We start from the raw sequence: 21,683 nt of genomic DNA, 5'->3' as shown, positions 1-21,683 counted from the left end.
GCATTGTTGTTGCATTGCGCGTCTAAAGTCTTTTGATATGCCAATAAAACATATTCGACAAGTATTTATTTATTTAGTCATTTAATCAATTATATATTTTTTTAATGTGTATATTTGTGGGAAAATATAATTATAATATTTTTAAAGCACTTTTAACGAGGCTGGTGAGGCAAGTTACCCACAATCATATTCTCAGTACAAATTAAAATTTATTAATCTAGCTGGCTATGCCACAATATAAATTAAGAGGCTAACTTAATTGGCCCTTTTTTTTTTTTTTTTTTTTTACAAATTACTACCCATTTTTTGTCTAACAGAATGTTTGAAATCCTTTGAAAAATGAACAAAAGTCACCATTTCAAAAGGAAAATCACCTATTTCACAGAATGGCCTATTTATTCTCTTTTTTTTCTGCATTTTTTGTTCTCCCTGATTTAGTAAAGCTATGGGACATTTTCTAGCAACTCGATCCCCAAACGTCAGAATCAGACACACTCATATACAAAATGTGTATAGAGGAAGGAACACGGCTCCTCCCGGCGGGTCCCGGATAGGAAGAAGGTGACGTCAGTGCGCTCCGCTCGCAGCAGATTCAGATTACAGTATACTGCGTGCGCATGTGTGCTCGTGCTCTTGAACGTCGGATGGTGGCTGGAGGAGGAAAAGCGTGTTTACACAGACGGGCCGAGCGCCTGGGGAATAGCGCACGGCGAGAGGAAGTGAGCCGGCTCGCTGTCTGCCTGCACCAACTTCCTGCTCAGAGAGAGAGAGAGAGAAAGAGAGAGAGAGAGAGAGAGAAAACAGTCGGGATCCCATTACAGTCCGACTGAGAGCTGCCGAGACGGCCGACAGCATGGAAAAACAGCCCATTATACGGAATTCTTTTTAATAAAGCGAAAGAGGACCCCAAAAAGCCTGACCATTACGCACAGGTATGTGAATAATCCATCCATGCTACTCGAACGATTTATGCATGTTTTTAAACGTGTAATTACTTCCTAATAACACTGAAAGGAGAAACCTTCCAAAGTACACGACTGAAACTTGATATCCCCCCAAAAAAGAATGAACGTATCCAAACGACGGAGCTGTTTGATATGTTCAGAAGTGATGTGTACAGCTATAAAGTATTTAGTGTTCAAAAACGAATAGATCTCTTTGAGCAATAACAGACACAGAAGACACTTCAAGTGTCCACGGTTCCCGTTACTTACGCGCAATTTACGCACCGTTTACGCACGGCTGAGGAAGTTTGAATACCTGTTGAGCTCACGATTTTGCGATGTTTGTTTGAAAGATTTTATTGGTTGTATATTTGAAATCAGTGCTGCTAGAAAACAGTGAAATTTGGCTCCTGGCGCTTTAAACGCACTAGTAGAGTTTCTGGTTTGTCTGGAAACAGCAGCAGACTAATTGCCATGCGCTTCCGGATTGAAACTGGCAGCAGACAGCATCTTGAAAATGAGTCATTGGAGCAAACAAAGAAACTTCAGTTCAGCCTTATAGCTGATGTTACTCCTGCGTCTGCATATGCTGGGGGTTATTTATTATGATTGGAGGAGATTGATGTTTGTGAGCCCAAAATGTGTTTGGAGACTTACTGTAAGTCATACATGTATGGACTTCAGATAGCAGATGATGCTAGAGTTTCCTCAGATCTAACCCAAGATGTCCCCAGGTTCACCACAAGTGCCGTATCATAGCAACCAGGTGTAGTTTGTCAAGTCCATGTTCAACTCTAACAACAAGAAAGTGTCCACATACTTCTGGTCTTCATTTTAAACTACTGTATTATCATTTAGAAGGAGATGTTTTGCTTTTAAAGCATGCTTGTGCCCTCTTTCTTTAAATCTAATGCCGCTTTGGATGCCATTTCCTTCTGTTTTGAAGTTTTGGACACACTGCGTGTAAAGTCTACAGTCACGTTCCTTCTATCTACTTCCTGTATGGTTAGATGGGTTGGATACATTTGCAATTATGCCGTTTTTGGCGTCTAGACATTATTTCAAACACAAGACATTTAAAAAGCTCAGTGGTAAAACAAATAAACTATCAACTGTGATTAGTAAGATTATTATTTGCCATTTCAGTATTTATTTAGCCTTAATATTACTGTATTTTCCCTGAAATGGGTTAAAAGAGGAACCATCATTTTGATCAGCCAGTTAGATTCAAACAGTTTAATGCAAAGAGTAAAATGCAGCGATACCTAGTTTAATGTAAACAAGGAATGCTTTCCAAGCCCTTTTTGATTATTATATCTATATTTTTGTGCCATAATATTTCTGTATTTTCCATTAAGTTGCTTAAAAGAGGAACCATTATTTCAATAGAACAGCCAACTAGATAAAAAAAAAAAAGGTTTAATGCAAGCATTCCAAAATCTAGTTTAAAGTATAAGGAATGTTTTCCTTTTTTGATATTTGAAAGTGTCCACATTCTTTCTGAATGGACACAGACATGCCGTCAGACGTTCTCAGATCTGTCTGCATAATTTCAAGAGCTGCAGCTCTTTCTGGAGAAATGTGGTTGTGGAGAGAAGTCCTTCACGGCTCTTTTCTCCCTCTCTTCAGCAGGAGCTCCCTGAATTTTCCACTGCAGTCTGTGTGCGCAGGAAGAGCGCACATTTAGTCATGGCGAAGTAATGTCTGCGCACACAAACTAATCTCATTACGAGTTTCCGCTGGTGCTACAGTGGAGGGGTTTGTGAGTGCGACGGCAAGTTTGGTGTTTAAAAGCTGTCTGGGGGCCATTCAAAACACTGGGCTTGGGGTTTTGGGTCAGAACTGTCCCTTTGTGTCTGTTGCATGAGTCTTGAACGGTGTGAGCGTGTCACTTTACACTGGAGAGAGCCTGGAGTGCATCTTCTCACCTCAAAGATTCTCTTCTTTCCTCTTTTATATATACACACACACACACAAGCGCACGCAGTGTGGGAAACTTAAAAAATCAGCATTATCAGGTGGTATACTGTATGTTGCCTGTGAAGCCACTGACAAATTGAGCTGTTGCCTGATTCTGTGTCTACAGACATGTTCCTCCTGTCTAGTTCCTGTATGGTTAGATGGGCTGGGTGTTTTCCATTGGCATTTTTTGAAAACAAGCTAGTCTCCTCACAAGAGTTTCTCACCTATGGCCATCCGAGAAAAAAAAAGTTCAGCTGTACACTGAAAAATGACTCAAAAAGTGCAATTTTTATAAAATCTAGTTTGTAAAATAAAATGAATATCTAAAATTCATATATATCTGCAACTTGCAATGGTAGTTGTATTTAAAATGGTAAAACTAAATAACTTTAAAAATAATAATGAATATACATGAACATTTTTTGGACAGTAACTACAACTAGCAAAATTTTGGTACACAAAAACACTATTATTGTAGATAGGTAAGTTATGAGCAGTAGAAACTTAACTCAAAATGCAAACAGATTAACAAAAGTGCAAATAAAACTGACAAATTGTGCAAAAGCATGACCTTAATTATTAATTTCCCAATGCATTATGGGAACAGTGCATTATAAATGTATAGGTAGTTTAGGTAGATTTTATTAAATGTTATACTTTTAAAAAGTTTTCTACTTTAACGAATATGAGACGCCGGTATAGATAAACTAAAGATGTAAATAAGTATTTGAGTAGATTTTAAAGTTCAGATAATTTATTGAAGAAATTAATAGATATGTTCTGCTGTATTTACTTCACAACACATTTTTTCAGTGTATTTTTTATAATGTAAACTCAGAAATTGAAAGTTTTTCTGGGGTAAATAAGCCTTTAAAGTGGTAAAACAGTTCATTTTCTTACTGATTCTTAGGCTTAGATGGTATCTATAGATTTTTTCACATTATCCGCGCTATTTGGGGGGAAAAAAAACACATTTAAACAGAACTAAAGAGTACTACTCTTATTGTTAAAATAGATTGACATGTTGAGAGACAGAATCCCTGTGGACTTACCAATGCCATCTAACTGTAAAAACTATGGATGATTCATTTATTTCATCCTAAATTTCATGCAGTGTGCTAAAACATCTTTAAACCCAATGACCATGACGCTGATGCATGCCAGAAGAACAGAGCCAATGCAGTGCTGTGTTCGAGTGTGTCTTTTTGTTTAGCGCACACGGTCCGTTATTTATTTGTGTGTCTTAGAACAGACTTGGCTTCTGCACAGTTTATGTCATTGCTCATAGTGAAAGATAAAACAGAGAGTTTGCATGTGCAGTTTTTTTCTCTCTCTCCATTTTTCTCCTCTGATAATCTAACAATGACTTTTACAGACACGTTCTGTGCAGAAACCCCTCCAAACTGCCAAGAGCATTGGAAATCAGCTCGCTGTGTTTATTCCCTTTGATTAGGGCAGTTAATCTGGGTATCAATGAGTTCGTTGATCATGGTGTCACACAAAGCATGTCTGTCTTTAGACGTCCATATGGATGAGAGGTGTGTGCCAGCATGAAAAGAGAAGAGGAAACCTCCCATTTGTGCCTTGTGTCCGTGTGGTCCCCGCGTTCCCGTGTTTGCTCCCCGCAGCAGGAATTCCTACCTTTCAGTTCGGGATCGGCATTCCCAGGAAGACGCCCTTCAAAGGAGAATTGGAGGAAGTCCTGATATAGACAGTTTTACGGTCGTTTAACGCAGATGCTCTGCTCAGAGGATGCTGGAGCAGGAAATGGTTTTATTTCACGTCTTTGGGGGTTTGGAAAAAATAACTGGGTATGTGGCGTACGGCGAGCTTTCATGTTCTGCCCAAGAGTTAGGTATGAAATATGACTGTAAATTGCTACATGAATATGTATAATGAGATCTGTGTCAGATATGTAGTATTCAGTGAGCATGTGTGTGTGTGTGAGAGAGAGAGAGAGAGAGAGAGAGCACACAATACTTCCTGATAAATATCTGTAGTCTGTATTGGCAGCATTTTCTGAGCACTTCCTCCTTTGTCACCACAGGTTTGGCCGAATCTTGCTGTTGTGTCTCTTTACACTCCCTCTGGCTGATATTCCAACCAAAAGCAACTGAAAAGACAAAAATAAAAGTAGTGCACACCAATTTATGAAGCAGAACGTCTACATGAAATCAAAATCTTAATACATGTTCCAGGTTTTCAGGAATTGTCTACTTATTGTTAAGCATAATCTATCATCACATTGTAAAAAAACCACTTATTTTCTTAAAATATTTACTAATTTTACAACCCTTTTTCACAATTCAGTTGATTTTTGATGGATAATCAAGTGTTTTATGTACAGATGTCAAATGTCTCATTTTCTTAAAACATTAACTTTTTCGCAACATTGATTCCCAGTGAATAAAATCAAGAGTTGTCTATTCATCAAAATGTAATAAACTTTTACTTTTCTAATTTTCATAAAATATCCACCTTAATTGCATCCTGTAGGATAAAATATAGTGTTTTAATTAAATATGTCACATTACCAAGTCAAAACGAAAAACAACAAACAAAATACTATTATACTCATATTTTACTGTTAAAACTTTTATTTATTTATGATCAACTTGATTCCCACTGGATAAAACCAAGTGTTTTATTAGAAAATACATCACTTTACTACATTGAAATTTAAGAACTTTTTTTTCTTTATAAGTATTATATTATATTTACTCATTTTGCAACCGTTTTTCTAAATCCTACTGATTCCCAATGACATTTTTTGGAAATACATCACATTACAGAAGCATAATGTGTCACGAACACCATTGCATGTTGACCTCAAGTGTTTTCGGTTTGATTTTAGCCTGTCCTGTTAGAGTTTGGGGTCGTTTGCTCCCTTCGGCTCATTATTCAATCAATCCCTTGATGACTTCCAGAGCCGGCAGTTTGATGAGCGAAAACCAGGGTGAAAGTTTAAGCTTATGTGTCTTTGTCAAAAATATGACAAAGACTTTTCCAAAATAAGGCCGTCTGCAACCAGGGAGTTCCACTTGGCCAATAAAACACGCTCCGTGTCAGAGCTATCCACACATGTGAGTCAGCCAGCCTCGTTTCTCCATCTACCACGTCTCGTTCGTTCCCTCCATCTGTCTCCGGAGAGTGTTGGCTCAGACAGAAATAAAGCTGCAGTAAACGCCAGCCCGCCCTGACTTACTTGACTGACTTACAGTTACCAAAGGGCATGATGTAACGCTAGTTGAAACTGAGGAGTGTGTTCAAACACACACACACACACACACACATTTGGCAGCTTTGAATGCGAGTCAAACTGGTTTCCTCCCTTAAACGCCTCTCAGACCTCAACCTGAGGTCCTTTACTGTTCCTCCACCCAGGTCTTCCTGCTGTCCTGCATCCCAACACTCAACACCACCCCTTCAACTTCAGTTTGTCTTAAACACCACATATCCACTAAAAAAAAATAAGTAGAAACTCTGTGCTGCAACACATTAAGTATATGCATGTTTCTTAAAGGGATAGTTTACTTAAAAATGAAAAGTCTGTGGTCATTCATGAGGCATCATGATGTACCAAAGCTGCTTAATTAACTCTGTTCTGAAACACAAAAGGAGAAATTTTGAGAAATGTTCATGCTGCTCATTTTCATACAATGAAAACATGCACATATTGAAACGTGTGCTTTTATGTGTTCTTAGAAAACTTGGTAATGCACAAAATCATATTTGATTAATTTTATGATAATTTATTTATTTGTTTTTGTTTGTAACCAACTGGTCTGTTTTTATTTATTTGTTTGCTGCCATGTTATTAGCTAAACTGATTTTCATGATTTTTCATGTTTCAAAATAGAAAATTAAGTCATTAAACATATATTTTAATTATTTATATTTAAATTAAAGATTTAATAACTGCACTTGAGAAAACATTTCTAGAAATATTAAGTAGCAAGTGTGCTGAAAATACTTATTTCAAATTTTATATATACATTTATTTAGTTATTTTAGTTATTTTTCCCTCGTATGTTCTAATTGTATATTGCATTTTGTTTTCAACCTGTTATTTTAACTTGTAACAGGTTAACTTACCTGTTGTTTGAAAAGTAAAACGTTAGTCTTGTTACCATAAAAGGCTCAATAAAACAATGAAAATGTTGCATTTCCTGGTCAAAGTCTACCAGTTTTGTAATGTATATATAATTTTTATATTTCCTAAACTTTAACCAGGGATGTAGAGAAAGAGGTTATGAGAGTACACTAAGGGTAAGCATGTGGCTAAAGGGCATGACGACAACGGTCACAGGAAGTGGCCCAAGCAAGATTTAAACTTCCTGTACTGTTGGGCTTTTAACATTGAACCACTGCACCTTCCTGTTGGAGTCAATCCCAGACCGCAAGGATGAACAAACTCAATCCTGTTCATTAGAAAACCCTTATCTTACACCCAGTGGATCCAGGTTGAATGCAGCTTTGTTGTCTATATCTGAGTGTGCTGAAACAATCATTAATTTGCCTTTTTTGTCAGTTTATTTTATTTGTCTTGTGCAGGACAGTTTAGCATCACTCAAATCATGTTGTCTGAACTATAAATGTTACAATGAAAGACTCTGTTTATTTCTAAGGTTTCTTGAAGGAATGTGAGCAGATATCATTGTGCACATCCTGTTTCGTGAGATCGCAGCTTCCTGTCTGTGTCCTACCACAGTGCCAGAATATAAAGGGCACTTTTAGCCATTTTGTGCTCTGAAACCCATTCACAAAAACTGGACGATCTATCAGTCTTATCACGGGCGGTCATGGTGGATAAAGATTAAGTATTGTGTCTGTGCATGTTGGACTAATTTCGGCAGTATTGAAGTCTGATAATAACAGTTTGGGTGATGTTCAAGGATTACGCAGCAGAACAATTTAAAGGGAAGTGTCTGACTTCATGTTTTTTATTACTGTTATTCTGGATCAGCCGGTATTTTGATCAAATGGAACTCAGATTTAGCTAAACTATGGTTAAAAAATTTTTAAATGTCTTTTATGCTCACCATGGCTGCATTAATTTGATCTAAATACAATAAATACAGTAATATTAGAAAATATTATTACAATCCAAGAGGATCATTTCTTGTTTTCATATACTTTTAAATATAATTTATTTTTGTGACGCAAAGCTGAATTTACAGCATCATTACTCGAATCTTCAGTGTCACATAATCCTTCTGAAATCATTCTAATATGCTGATTTAATCATTTTTCTTATTATCATTAATGTTGAAATCAGTTGTACTGCTTATTTATTTCGGAAACCATTCTTTGATAAATAGAAAGTACAAAAGAACAGCATTTTTTTTTTAAATACTTTTTTTGTAACAATATATTTATTGTCACTTTCGATCAAATTAATGCATACTTGCTGAATAAAAAAAAGTTTATTAAAAAAAAAAAAAACTAACTTATTAACCCCTAATCTTAACTTTATTGGCGTTTTGAACTGAATCTTAATTTTTGAGTGGCCTATACCTTTAAGAATTCCCTTTCTGTTAGTTGTATGTTTTGGCTCTAGTTTTGGGACATTTCAACTATTTTGTGCCCTCTTAACCCACCTATCTCTACCTGGTCACTCTAATCTGTTCCTAAACAGGATCTTGTAGATAGACTTCATGTTTACCCTTTTAGAAATCTCTGTTCACCAGTGGGTGTATTTGCCGCCTTTGAGCGGACACCTCTGTCACCCAGAGAGTTCAGCAGTACGGTCGATGCTGGAACATGTTGCTTATTTGCAATTCATTCCCGTGTCAGTCTTTCCGGCTGATAGCTCTTTGTTGTTTACGAGCCTGTGCGTTAATGTACAACAGAACAGGAAATGCTTGCAGAGTTTGTGGGAGGGCACTCAGGAATGACGTTTTTTGTTCATGCGAGAGATGAAGAGTGCAGAGGGAAAAGGGGAAATTAAAGGAAGACGATGAATTCAGGAGCGTTCTTTAATGTGGCCGCGTTTGTACGGCTGATGCTCTGGCCTCTCCCTTTCACCACTTCCTGTTTGAAACCTACATGAAAATGGTCAAAGGAAGGTTTTTTTTTTTTACGAATGCAGTTAACTCTTGGAAAGATGTCTGATTATCAGATCAATTGAAACAAGGCACCGGTCTGCGCTATTTCACAGACATATACTAAGGCTTTGCTGTACCACAGCATCTTCCTTCAGATCCTTAAACCTTATTAGGATCATTAAACATGTCCTTAAAGGAACACTCTACTTCATTTTCAAACTCCCCTAAAGTTAAACAGTTGAGTTTTAACGTTTTTAAATCCATTCAGCCAATCTCCGGCTCTGGTGGTAGCACTTTTAGCTTAGCTTAGTTTAGCAAAGATCATTGAGTTTCATTTGACCATTAGCATCTCGCTCAAAAATGACCAAAGAGTTTCTATATTTTTCCACATTTAAAGTTTGATTCTTCTTGATTCTTGTTACAAAACAGCAATAGCCTTAAAAATAAAGTTTCTATTTTGGCATTCCATAAAAACCTTTAACATCAATATGGAATCTTTCCTGAGGAGTTCTCAAAAGAAGCATTTTTTCTTGGTGTGAAGAGCATGTGTTAATCAAAAGTAAGTTTTTAAGAACCTTGCGCATTGGAAAGGTTCCATGAATGTTAAAGGTTCTTCATGAAATTATTGATGACAATAAAGAACTTTTTTATAAGAGTGTAGCCTATAGTTTGAACATTCTGACTTAAGAACAAATTACTCTCTAAACGATTCATTGGAATGAATCCATCAAAAATACTCTCAAACAGTCTCAAACTCACAATCTGAATTGCTCAAATGACCCCACACTCTTAAAAATAAAGTTTACAAAAATGGGTTTTCCACATCGAAAAAGAAGAACCATTTTTAGTTCTGAACTTTTCAGTGAAAAGTTCTTAAAAAAAAAAAATTTTACTAGGTTATAATTGTGTTCTGGAAAAGAATATCTGCCCAGTTATGATTATTAAAATGTAAACTGTTAATGTTTATAGATATGGAGAGTGCTATCACGCTGTGGCAGTTTCTGCTGCAGCTACTGCTGGACCAAAGCCATAAGCACCTGATTTGCTGGACATCCAACGACGGCGAGTTCAAGCTGCTCAAATCGGAAGAAGTCGCCAAACTCTGGGGCCTGCGCAAGAACAAAACCAACATGAACTACGACAAACTTAGCCGAGCATTACGCTACTATTATGACAAGGTTACACACGCTCGTATTGGATAAATGCAACAATTTTACGAGGTGGTGATTTTGTAATGAATTTATACAATGGGATTTGTATGGAGAATTGTACACCCCACAACCAATCATCAATGGGGCATTATTAGTTTGTATTAAACCTACGACCAAGATTGTACAAATTCATACGAATTAGCCACCAATTTATGTAAAATAGTTACAAATTGCCATTTGAGTGTATTGTAATTGTATTGTAATCCGTTTTCTTTTGCAGAACATCATAAAGAAGGTGATTGGCCAGAAGTTTGTTTACAAGTTCGTCTCGTTCCCTGATATTCTGAAGATGGATCCCCAAGCGGTGGAGCTCGGTCGGGATGGGGGTCACATCGCAGGGGGCGTCATGTTGCAGGAGTTGGAGTCGGATTGCGGCGAGGGGGAGGAGTCTCCAAAGCTGTCACTGTCATCGCTGAGAAGCCCCGCCTACAGGAACGAGTATCTCCACTCTGGTCTCTACTCGTCCTTCACAGTCAGTTCCCTCCAAAGCCCATCTCCGCTGCTGCGTCCAATTAAAGTTGAGAAGCAGCGAGAGGGTGATAGAGGGGAGGAGGGACAAACGGTGATTCGCTTTGTCACTAATCGATCAGAAAAGACCGTTCCCCTGGCTTCCTCACCACCACCTGCATCCGGGGAGGTCTTCTTCGCTTCAAAAACCTCCCCTTGTTCATCTCGTAGCCCCTCCCCTTCTCATAGCCCTGTCTACACGCTGCGGCCGGAGCGCAGCCCAGAGGCTCGCATAGACGAATCAGAGCAGAGCGCTCAGCCTCTAAATTTATCATCCGGCCACAGAAAGCGAGCCCAGAATTGGGCCACGCCCCCTGAGAGGAGGACCGGTAGCAACGGACTGCCTCCCAAAGCTCGGAAACCCAAAGGGCTGGAAATCTCCGCCCCTTCCATACTGCTTTCAGGAAGTGACTTGGGCTCCATCGCCCTCAACAGCCCAGCACTGCCCTCAGGGTCACTTACACCAGCCTTTTTCACTGCACAGGTATTAAACTGTCACATGTTCATTTACATTTTAACATGTATATTTATGCCACACATACATCTGTTTCCTAATAATCAAAGCAAAGGATTTTTCATTCAAAGAGAAAAAAATGTCAAATAGATTTCATTCAATACCAAAAATTACTGTTAAAAGAAAAATGTGCTATTTTACACAACATTTGTTTGCTATATGTAGTTTTTGTACTACTGTATTGGAATATAGTGTAGTTAGGTTAGCAACATGCTAATGTAAAGCTATATTTAATGGACAGTGAACAGCTAAGCTAAGCATAGCCAGAATGCTTACATTTAACTTAATATCATATATTATTGATCAATATTGTTCACATATAAATAAAAAATGACATTTTAGACAATAATTTTTGCTGTGCTCTTTAGAATATTGTTTAGTTAGCTTAGCAACATGCTAATGTAAAGTTCTCTTGGATTCAGTTGTTTAACAAATAGGTAAAATTGGTCTAATTATGTTAGTGATGACCAAGCAACTTTGATCATTCTCATACTTTAGAATTGTACTTTAAAACTATAAAACTATAAAATGCCTGTGTAGAGCTTTCGGATTGGATTTCATTTCGTTGTAGGAAGCTTACTAGATTTTGGAACTGAGCTATAAATGAACACAAAAACATCCTCTCCGGCAGTGTTTATAAGCCTTCAACAGGTAACAAATAGACAGGACACACACCTATTCTGGTTATACAGCTATTCGTTTCAGCCTTTACTGGGTGTGTAGGGAGAAATGCGTTTTTAAAAAGAGGTAGAGTGAGACAGGAAGAGGAAAAAGACAGACAGAATGGCCTAAGTGAGAAAAGAGAGACCTGTAAGTAAAGCCATATGTCCGTAATCTCACACACTACAGCATAGTGACACAGGACAGAGAAAAACTGAGCGAGAACGAGAAATTGATTTCACATGCTGCCCTATAGCCACAACCTGGTGAGCCAAAGTCCATGACCCATGGGAAGCTACATGCTTGTGTGGGTTTTTCTCCCACTTTCTCTCTTAAAGGGACAGGTCACCCAAAAATTTTCTTTGACATAAGAGTAAATAAACGATGACAATCTAAACATGTATGACTTAGTTTTGATACAAACGCATCCTTGTCATTTTTCTCTCTGAACGTTTTACACATTTAAACTAGAGTTTCTCATATACAGTAAATGTTAAGCCAATTTGTCATCGCAGGTGTCTATAGGGGCTTTCGCACAGGAGGAACCTTTTTATAGTTCCTAGAACTATTCGTGAAAGTTCCCGCTTTTTGGCGTGTTTAAACCGTGAGAACTAGGAACCTATTTAGTTCTAGGAACTAAACTAGCTCCTATATCAGAGAAGGGTCTAAAACAGTTCTATAGGAACTATAATTGATGCCGTGTACACTGATTGGCCAAATGCATACAAAACACTGACTATCCGGCAATAAAAAATATTTACTCCACGAACATTGAAAACCCCGATAATAGCATTTACCTGATGTCTGCGGTATTGAGTTCTTTTTTTTTTCTGAGTGCGGAGCAAAAGACCCTTATTGTTTTGGCCATCACCATCGCTTGTTTTTTTGACTCTAAACAACGGGTCATGGAGTGTTGTCAACTTGTGGTCAAACTAATTAATGCAAAACTATAAAAGGCGCATGTTCAAGTTGAGCATACAAAGTATGAACGGTTAGAATTTTTTTTTATTTTACCCTAGCCTAGAGTAACTGAAGTATACTTAAGTAAAAATTTATTTTTTACAGGAATGAAAATGAGACTGTGAGGGATAGAAGTACAGTGCATTCAGTGGTTTGTATTATTTAAAAGCATACTGACTGTCCAGCTGATGAAACGTACCTGTATTTTAGAAAAAAACCTTCAGCAGACATAAAACTCCATAAAACCCTGTTGAAAGTTGGTGAGAATTACATCATCTAAGACCTTCATACACTATGTGCCATTGTAAAGACTGTAAATGGTGTTTACACACCAAAAGCTAATTTCATTATTTGCGCGAGTAGATTACATATATAAATCAATGCAAAGACATGAATTTGCGTGGGGCACTGCGAATGATGTGAATTGGGAAATGCGATTCCCATGAAAGCGCAATGTATGCTTCAATCGCATCTTCAAGCAAGTGACTGGTAAATTTGCAAGATGCATTGTTGTGAAAGACAATCAGCAAAGAACTTATTGACAAGTCCAGTTTGAAAAATCTCGTTATATCAGAAGAGCATTATGGGATGTTTATGGTGTACACCCCGCAAGTCTATCCATCACATCCTCATTTACATTTAGTATGGCATGTAACTTGACATCGTAGGACATCAGAAAATTTGCAGAAGCCTTATGGACTAATTTAATGGTGCCTTTTAAGCAGTGTTGTCAAGTCAGTTTTTTTTTCATGTCCGCAGTATATGTGACCCCAATACCAGGGGGTTTACAAGGGGAACCCCATCAAAAAAAAAAAAAAAAAGTTTGTTTTACCCCACTTAAAACAATTGGGCTAATTTTGACCAGCATTTGGGCAGGTTTTGTTGTGAAAAACCTGGCAACCCTGTATTTGAGATCATCAGTCCCTGGTTGCCTTCAAAAAATTAAAATTGGGACGATTGTCCACAAGAGACAAATTTAAACTGATTTTTAATGACGCGAGTTTGAGCACATGACAGAAGTTGAATTAGGGGTTAACTGTTGCTTTAAACATACTGAAACATCTACAACAGACAGTTATTTCATAACGTGAGATTGAGTAAAATGCTCCAGCCACTTGGACAAATAAAACAAGTGTCAACTATGTCCAGGACAGTCGTGCATACATGCATTGCATTTGTGCTACATACCCTTAACACTCCAAATTTGTCCTGTTCAGGTGAAAAAATCTGAGAAGATTTTTTTTAAAGGGTTTCTCAGACTACTTGTGCATGACAGGTTTCACATGCTATTGCCTTCAAACTGACGCGAAGACGTGTCTGGACATGCAGAGACTCACATTTGTCTTTCCAAAGTTTCAAAAAGACATTTTGAATTGGGATTTCATGATCCATGACTTCAGTGACTAATACAAATAACATCTCATGTTCCTGTTCCCCCCTTTCACAATACCTCCCCCTACTCCTCTCTCTCTTCAGACTCCCTCTGGTTTGCTGTTGACACCCAGTCCTCTCCTGTCCTCCATTCATTTCTGGAGCAGCCTGAGTCCTGTAGCCCCTCTCAGCCCAGCCAGGCTACAGGGCCACGGGTCACTCTTTCAGGTACGCACAAAACATTCTCAAATCTATAAAAATAGGAAACTGATTTTGTGAGGTTGTGTTTTCGCAGTGACATGCGATTGTGTTTTAGAAAGAGATTCATTTGTCTGTTTCGCGAGCGTGTTTGTGTTTGGTGTCATGTTTCAGCCTTCATGTGAGCGAGAGGGGAAATCCTGTGGATACTTCCTGTTCTGGCCCCGGGGAGAGTGAGTGTGTAGGGAGGTGTGTGTGTGTGTATGTGTGTAAGTGAACAAAAAAGACAGAACGCAAACTTTATATTTATGCTCATCTTGCTTTTTGAGGGGAGACTCCAGTCTTTACTGTAAACATCGCTAGCCAGCAGGAAACCATTAAGGTAACCACGGGTGACTGTTTGGCTCCGCCTTTACAGAAATGGTGACAGTTCATGATGTGCACTTTTACTACCGCATACACACACACACACACACACAGAGACAGACGTACACTCACTCCCCCACTCTCACTTCCTCCCTGGGCGGCCGTAGTGGGAGATTTCTGGTTGGTCACATGATTTTCCTTCCTGCCGTTATTGGCTGCAGCGGAAAACTTTTGTGGCACGTCTGGATTTTTTTCTTTCACATAGAAATTCTTCTTTGTTTTTTCTGATTTTCTATACCTGTAAAATATATATCAGAAAAAATAGATACTTGTGAGATGTTTTTGAGTCAATCCGGGAAATGGATTTACTGGTGTGTGTGAGTGTGTGTGTGTGTATTAGGGTTAAGGTTTGGAAATAAGCTACAGATGTTTCCTCTCTGCATTGGATATGGGGGAAAAACAGCTTCCTGTTAAAAAAGGGAGGGGGTGATAACTGAAAAAGACTGTGTCTGTGTGTATAGTCAGCTATCACATAACAGGAAGTTCCTCTCCTAGTGCTACCGTGATGGACTACGAGTGTTTGTCTTGTGAACCACAAAGACAGGGTTTTCTTTCTTTTTTTTGGGGGGGGGGGGGGTGTTCTTCACTGAGGTGTATTATGGAGATATTTACAGAAACTGTTAAGAAGTGTCCAGGTTTTTTTTTTTAAACCCTATTATACATACACTCTTTGGTGGCATTTGTTGTACTGAATTTAATTCATGGTATTTTTAGAAATGATTTTAATCATTAAATAAATAATAATAATAAAAAAAACCTTCCTTTCTGTAACACAGGAATAAGATTTCTGGGAAAAATGTCCTGAAAATTTTGTCACAATACCAAAATAGTCCTACAGGGTTATTCATTTGTTTGTATCTTTATTAGGTAAAAAATAAATAAATAAATAAAAAACATAATAAATAATAGAACAATACTGCTACTAATAGTAATAATAATACATATATGGACACATGCTCATTTCACCTGAAAATCAGAAATAACAAACTAAATAAATAAACATGAACAAACAAACAGACTCAACTAACCAAAATAATAATGATAAATTAAATGCAGCTAGTATTTAACTTTAATTTAAGCAAAAAAAATCAATAATAATAATTATATATATATATATATATATATATATATATATATATATATATATATATATATATCCTGTTAAATAATACCTGGACATTCCTCAATTAGATTTAACCATTAAGATGTGATCTATTATTTGATCTGATTAATTTATGGTTATATGACATTTCCCGATACAATATTTTAAATGTTTTTTCCTCCTCACTATACAGCATTTTCGCCATAACTAGTAAACATAGCACATGAGGACATTGTGATTCAGTACGTGTAGCATTACCTCAATGTCCTGTTTTCTTTCTGACTCTCACAGTTCCCGACTCTGCTGAACGGGCCGCTCCCATTACCCCTCCCCAACCTGGACTCCTCTTCATCATCCTCCTCCTCCTCATCATCTCTCCTCCTCTCCTCCAGCGGCCAGAAATCCTGATTTCTGGACACTCCACATACCCCCTCCCCAGAATTACACCTTTGATGTCACACTAAGAAGGAATTATGGACCTTCATGTCATTTTTGAGCCAGACTGCACTTCACCCCCTTGTGGCCACCTTCACCTACAGCACCCTTCAGTTCTGATGAATTTTGGACCAGCAAACTGTGTGTTTTCTTCTTTAACTCAGGCTGCAATCCAAACAGCTCACCAAAATTCCTCCGCAAGCTCTTAAAATAGGGAATTATGGTGAGGTAATGCCAAAGAACATGAAGTGTCCTTTTGAGAAGACGGTGAGTCAGTGGAAACGGAGCCTTAGATAAACTATATCCTGGAGAAAGTGTTCTAGACTGGACTTTTTGGCAAGTTATTTTTCATAATCTCAATTTCAGATAGAAACAAACGATGCAGAACGACGTAAAACACGTTTAAAGCAGCGTAGACCTGCTCCATTCCCACGGTGCTTCAACTGGAAATATCTCGAGCAGTTCAAAAAGAAGAAATGTTTAATCCATATTAAAGGAATCTCATTAGCATTTAAGTCTCTTTTTTATCTTTCTGAGGCTGTGAACCGGGTTTCTGTTCGTTTGTTGTTTGTCTGGTGTTATATTGTATAATATTTTGTTGTATGCACTGTGCTTCAAATGTACTACCGGCTGTGCCTTTTTTGTGTAAGAATTGTGTATTTGTATTTTCTTGTTTAAAAACTTTTTGTAATAGACGAAATTCCATTTCAATATTGGAAAGAAAAGCTTTGTAATAGCTTCCGGGTTTTTTTTTCATTAATGAATTGATTTTTAAAAAAGTGTATTCCCGTATTAATTTTATATATATATAATTTTTTTTTTTTTTTTTTTGCTTTTCAAGAGTCAAGAAAATGTGCCTTGTGTTTTTTTAAATAAAAACAAGCGCTGAATGCGACGCAACTTTCCCGCGTCTGAACGAACACCTTGCATTTGTGGATGAAATGCACACAGACACAGACACACACACACACACATAATAAAGATACGACAGAGAGTTCGTTGTATGAAACAGACCATGTTTACTTCACTGATTAAGAGAAATAAATATCTGTAGTACAAAGAGTTAAACGGTCAATTCAGCCGACAGCTGGGACTGAGAGCGTCAGTGTTTCACGGAGGCGGAGCTTACAGGACACCACGCACTCCATGCGTCACGTATACACACGCAATCACGCACACACTCACGCACGCATCTCCAGAAAACAATTAATTAACATCTGTCAGTTTAAAAGAAATGTTATCTAAAATCTGTTTGATATCTTCTGCGTTCTTCATGTTTATAAATGCTGGGAAAAAGAAACATTGGTCCAACGCTGCTGTCAAAAAGTTTTTTTTTTTTTTTTTTGTTATTACATTTTTCTTTTATACACACAATATCGTTTTCTCTTCTGAATAAAATCAAGTTCAAATGTGGGACAGTCGAACTCCAACATGCCACATTAACATACCATTATTCACAGAAGGGTCAATATGTAACATAAAAAAAATTAAAAAAAATCTCTTAATACTGTTAATGAAACTAGCTCATCTTCATAGCCATCGCTTGCATTGAGCCTTTCAAGTGGCTCTGTACAGTTACAGTTCTCCATTTTCACACATACAACCTCACTTTCTCGCTCTTTTACAAGCGTCGCATACACTCGGAAGCTACAGAAGAGCTCTATTAATAGAAGAAACTGGTTTTGATGATCCATCAGGAGCTCTAAAGGTCAAAGAAAGAATTAAAAACACATCTGGCATACAAGCACTTCAGTTCCAATAGGATCACTCTGAATGAATGCAAAAGGAGGGATGGTCCGGTTCTCAGTTCAAAACCGTGAGGTCACAAAGTTCCTGCTGGTCCAGTGTTAGTTTTTTCCACTCTCGTTTTGCAAGTCCACCTGGTCGAGATGGTCCCTGGTTCACGTGATGCGGCCTTTAAGGAACAAATTCACTTTTTCTTGAAATGATACGTTAAAATTTGAGGTTCTGGAATGAATGTTTTGAGTCTGTCGCTCGGTTTAAAGCACAATCCCCATGCCAGAAAACCAAAATCTAAGTCAAAACACTCGTATAGGCATTCATTCCTCCTCTGTAAAACAATACAATGGACAGCTGCGATATCAACATTATGTTTCAACAGAATTATAATCGTTCTTTTAAAACAAAACAAAAACATGGGACTGATGTATCCACGAGGGGCGCCCCGAGAGTGAGGAAGTTACGTAGAGACAGTAGTCAATTAGCAGCAAAACAACCCCTCCGTCAATAAATATATACATGTTCACACACTCGCACACCCTAAGCGTCACACAGGGGAAGGGCGTCCAGACGAGTGGCCGATGGGCGCTCTGGCTCAAGGCTGCATGCTGGATGGTGGGACACTGGGGGGGGATTCGACAGGTTCGGCCGATCCCCTACACCACGCATGCAACAAACACCCCTCTCTCTGTGAGCGAGGGGGGACTAAGTCTGTTAGTCTTTAAAACACAGTCACGGAGACTAAGAGCTGTCGAACTGATCCGTCAAGTGTGTGTGTGTGTGTGTGTGTGTGTGTGTGTGTGTGTTAGAGTGTGAGAGCGATGGGCAAGAGTGTGAGGGAACGCAGCTTAAAACAGCATGCTCTGCCGTCTGTTCTTGCTGTTGCCTGTGAGGAGAGAGACAGAAGGATGAGAGTGAAAAGGAGCAGAGAACAAGGTGTACAAAATATGTCTTATAATGAATAATTTTAAATATTCAGTGAATAAATGTATTAGCTTTATATAGAGAAGAGATCATGGTGTACCAGTTTACACAATATATTTTTTTAAATGACATATAATTTAAAATATATATTTAGTTATAAATTATATTGGTTATATTATTAGAGCAGAAAACAAGGAGTATGCTATGACGCGAATATTTCATTTATATTTTTGTTATAATAATAAAAAAGTAGTTATAAAATATATTAGTAATATTACTAGGGAGAGAATAAAGTGTGCAAGGTTACAAAATATTTCAAATATTTTAAATATATAATTCAAATACATATTTAGTTCTATTATTAGAGGACAGACCACGGTGTACAAGCAAAAAAATAATGCTTTTTTAAATGTATATAATTAACTTTAAAAGGTACACTATGTAACAATTTATTAAGTTTACAAAACTATAATGAGTGAGTAGGGGAGAACCGGGGCGAAAGTAACACGGGACGAAAGTAACAAAGCGATTTTCTCCGAGCCTTTTTGCATTTGCATTCCCAGAATCAAATATCAAATATCACGCGATTTCCTCATCGTTTCCTGAAGTTAGGTACGTAAAACTGTTTTCGAGTACAAAAAGTAAATTATTGAAGCGGTAATTTTTTTTTTATTTGTCGTGTTGTTTTTCTTGTTTCATGTGTCAAAGTAATGATCAATCTACAGGTTATTTAGTGCTTTAACACATCCCAAAGTTTGCATTTTCAATTTTTTTTTTATATAAAATTAAATCGAGTTTAAATGTCAGAAGTTCCTGTCGGGACGAAAGTAACAGTTGTCACAAAAAGTATTTATTTTGTTCCAGTGCAAGCTATATTGTGAATTTCTGTGTCTTGCATCATTTCTTACAAATGTTAATGTCATATTATACCAAAAGAATATGTCTTAGTGAGGGTCAGAAAGACAGACAGAGGTCTGGTTTTATCCAGATGTTTTTGAGAGGGTGTTTCTGGACATAGAGGAGCATCTCTCTCTGGGCAGCTGCTACGTCACATTTATATTTAGTTTTTAGCCATATCTTAGCCTTTACACCTCTGAATTTGCAGTGTTTCCAGATGTTTTAATGCAAATTTTTAATTCATGCATAAAAACAACTGTATGGAAACATAAATAGGCCTTCTGTTACATTATGTTTAGAGTTTTTTTATTATGCTAATGTGATTAAACTTTATATTGTGCATTCTGTAGAATTTTTTTATTATTATATAAAAATACATTGAAGGTCACAATCAGGTATACTTAAGAAAAATAAGACTAACAGAAAAAAATCTAGCTTATATTGTTGTGTTACTTTTGACCCACCTGTGTGTTACTTCCGTCCCAAACGATGGGGTCGAAAGTAACAATGTGCAACTTATGTTCAAAGTGAAATTATACTGAAGTCTTTCTACATTTCTACAAAATACCACCTGGTATTGTTAGACCACATGTCTGAGTTACTGGCCACAGCGGAAATATATCTCTCTATACAACATTATCTTTTAAAATGAAGTTCTTTTGAAAAATGGTACTTTCGCCCCTGCTCTCCCCTACATCATGAATCCAAAAAGGTCCCATTATTCTTATAGTATTTTGTATATAATTTATATATATATATATATATATATATATATATATATATATATATATATATATATATCTATATCTATATCTATATATATATATGTTTTTTTATGTTTTTATATGTATAAAATGTATTATTAATTAAAATAATAAATATATTTATAAAATATTTTTGGAATATTTAGAAAATGTTATAATACTTAAAAAATATTAAATTTATTGAAATATAAAATTCATTATATATACACATTCATAATAAACCATATGATAAATCAAATAAAATAGAAACGTCACTTATTTGACAAAATATTTAACTCATTTATCAAATTTTTTTTTTTTATTAAATTCATAAACAAATCCATTGACACTGCTATTAAAAGATAGTCATGATTTTGCTGGCATATAACACTTATGTTAATCCACAAGGAGGTCACAGGTATCAATTAACCTTCCTTTTTTTTTAATAATGTACAATTAATAATTTTAAATAATTGCCCAAATCTAAACATTTCACATCACCCAACCTGTTCAACAGCTATTGGTCTACACGATCAATGCCACCTAGTGTAAGTTCCCAAAACTACGGACACTGACCCATACTGACTGACTACTATCAGAGTATCTGAACAAAAATACAAGAACAAAACAAACACACACCTGTCTCTGGGTACGAGGAGTTCCGGTAACCGGGGTCCCTCTGAAGCTGCACTTCCTTCAGTGTAAATATGGATATGCCTGGACAAGCACAGCATATCATGAGAATAAGGACATATGAGTGATTATGTGATGTGTGTACGTGTGTGTGTGTGTGTAAAGATCCTCACTTTCTGGCAGTGTGTGCACACGCATGCCCAGACTCTTGAAGTAGGAGTGTTTCATTGATTCATCTGCAGAGATCCTCTTCTTGGACTCATACTATAGATAAAAAAATTAATAAAGGACAAAAGCCTTGTTAGACTGATAAAGGGAAGTTTAAGTTGTCATAATGCTTTAAAAGGGTTAATGGGAAAATAAGAGTGTTCAAGATAAAGAGATGGAAAAACATTTACAATTGTTTGCG

At 37.0% G+C, this 21,683-nt stretch overlaps 2 protein-coding genes across 3 annotated transcripts in view; one reads left to right on the top strand and one right to left on the bottom strand.

The window, feature by feature from the left end:
• The first annotated feature begins 623 nt into the window (after positions 1–623).
• Positions 624–17,257, top strand: LOC127956211 (ETS domain-containing protein Elk-3). Its single transcript, XM_052553999.1, has 5 exons — positions 624–932; positions 9,923–10,131; positions 10,385–11,155; positions 14,282–14,404; positions 16,194–17,257. The coding sequence occupies exons 2-5, from the start codon at positions 9,925–9,927 to the stop codon at positions 16,308–16,310; spliced, it is 1,218 nt and encodes a 405-aa protein (XP_052409959.1). The 5' UTR covers positions 624–932; positions 9,923–9,924; the 3' UTR covers positions 16,311–17,257.
• Positions 17,258–17,336: 79 nt separating this feature from the next.
• Positions 17,337–21,683, bottom strand: part of cdk17 (cyclin-dependent kinase 17) — a 50,044-nt gene continuing 45,697 nt past the window's right edge. For both annotated transcript variants that reach the window (XM_052553998.1, XM_052553997.1), the window contains 3 exons: positions 21,448–21,538; positions 21,281–21,358; positions 17,337–18,963 (listed from right to left, as the gene is read on the bottom strand). In XM_052553998.1, coding sequence (XP_052409958.1) covers positions 18,926–18,963; positions 21,281–21,358; positions 21,448–21,538 — 207 coding nt within the window. In that variant the 3' untranslated portion in view covers positions 17,337–18,925. The remainder of the gene's footprint in view (positions 18,964–21,280; positions 21,359–21,447; positions 21,539–21,683) is intronic.

Source organism: Carassius gibelio, chromosome B4 (assembly GCF_023724105.1).
Source record: "Carassius gibelio isolate Cgi1373 ecotype wild population from Czech Republic chromosome B4, carGib1.2-hapl.c, whole genome shotgun sequence".
NCBI lineage: Eukaryota > Metazoa > Chordata > Actinopteri > Cypriniformes > Cyprinidae > Carassius > Carassius gibelio.
The sequence above is the reverse complement of the archived record's forward strand: the minus strand, read 5'-3'. Positions and strand labels throughout refer to the sequence as shown.

What these genes read in the sequence shown, in the direction of transcription:
- LOC127956211 (XM_052553999.1), top strand. Translation starts at nt 9,925, where the DNA reads ATGGAGAGTGCTATCACGCTGTGGCAGTTTCTGCTGCAGCTACTGCTG. An exon ending in TACGCTACTATTATGACAAG is followed by an intron (nt 10,132 to 10,384) that starts GTTACACACGCT and finishes TTTCTTTTGCAG; the next exon opens with AACATCATAAAGAAGGTGAT. An exon ending in CAGCCTTTTTCACTGCACAG is followed by an intron (nt 11,156 to 14,281) that starts GTATTAAACTGT and finishes CTCTCTCTTCAG; the next exon opens with ACTCCCTCTGGTTTGCTGTT.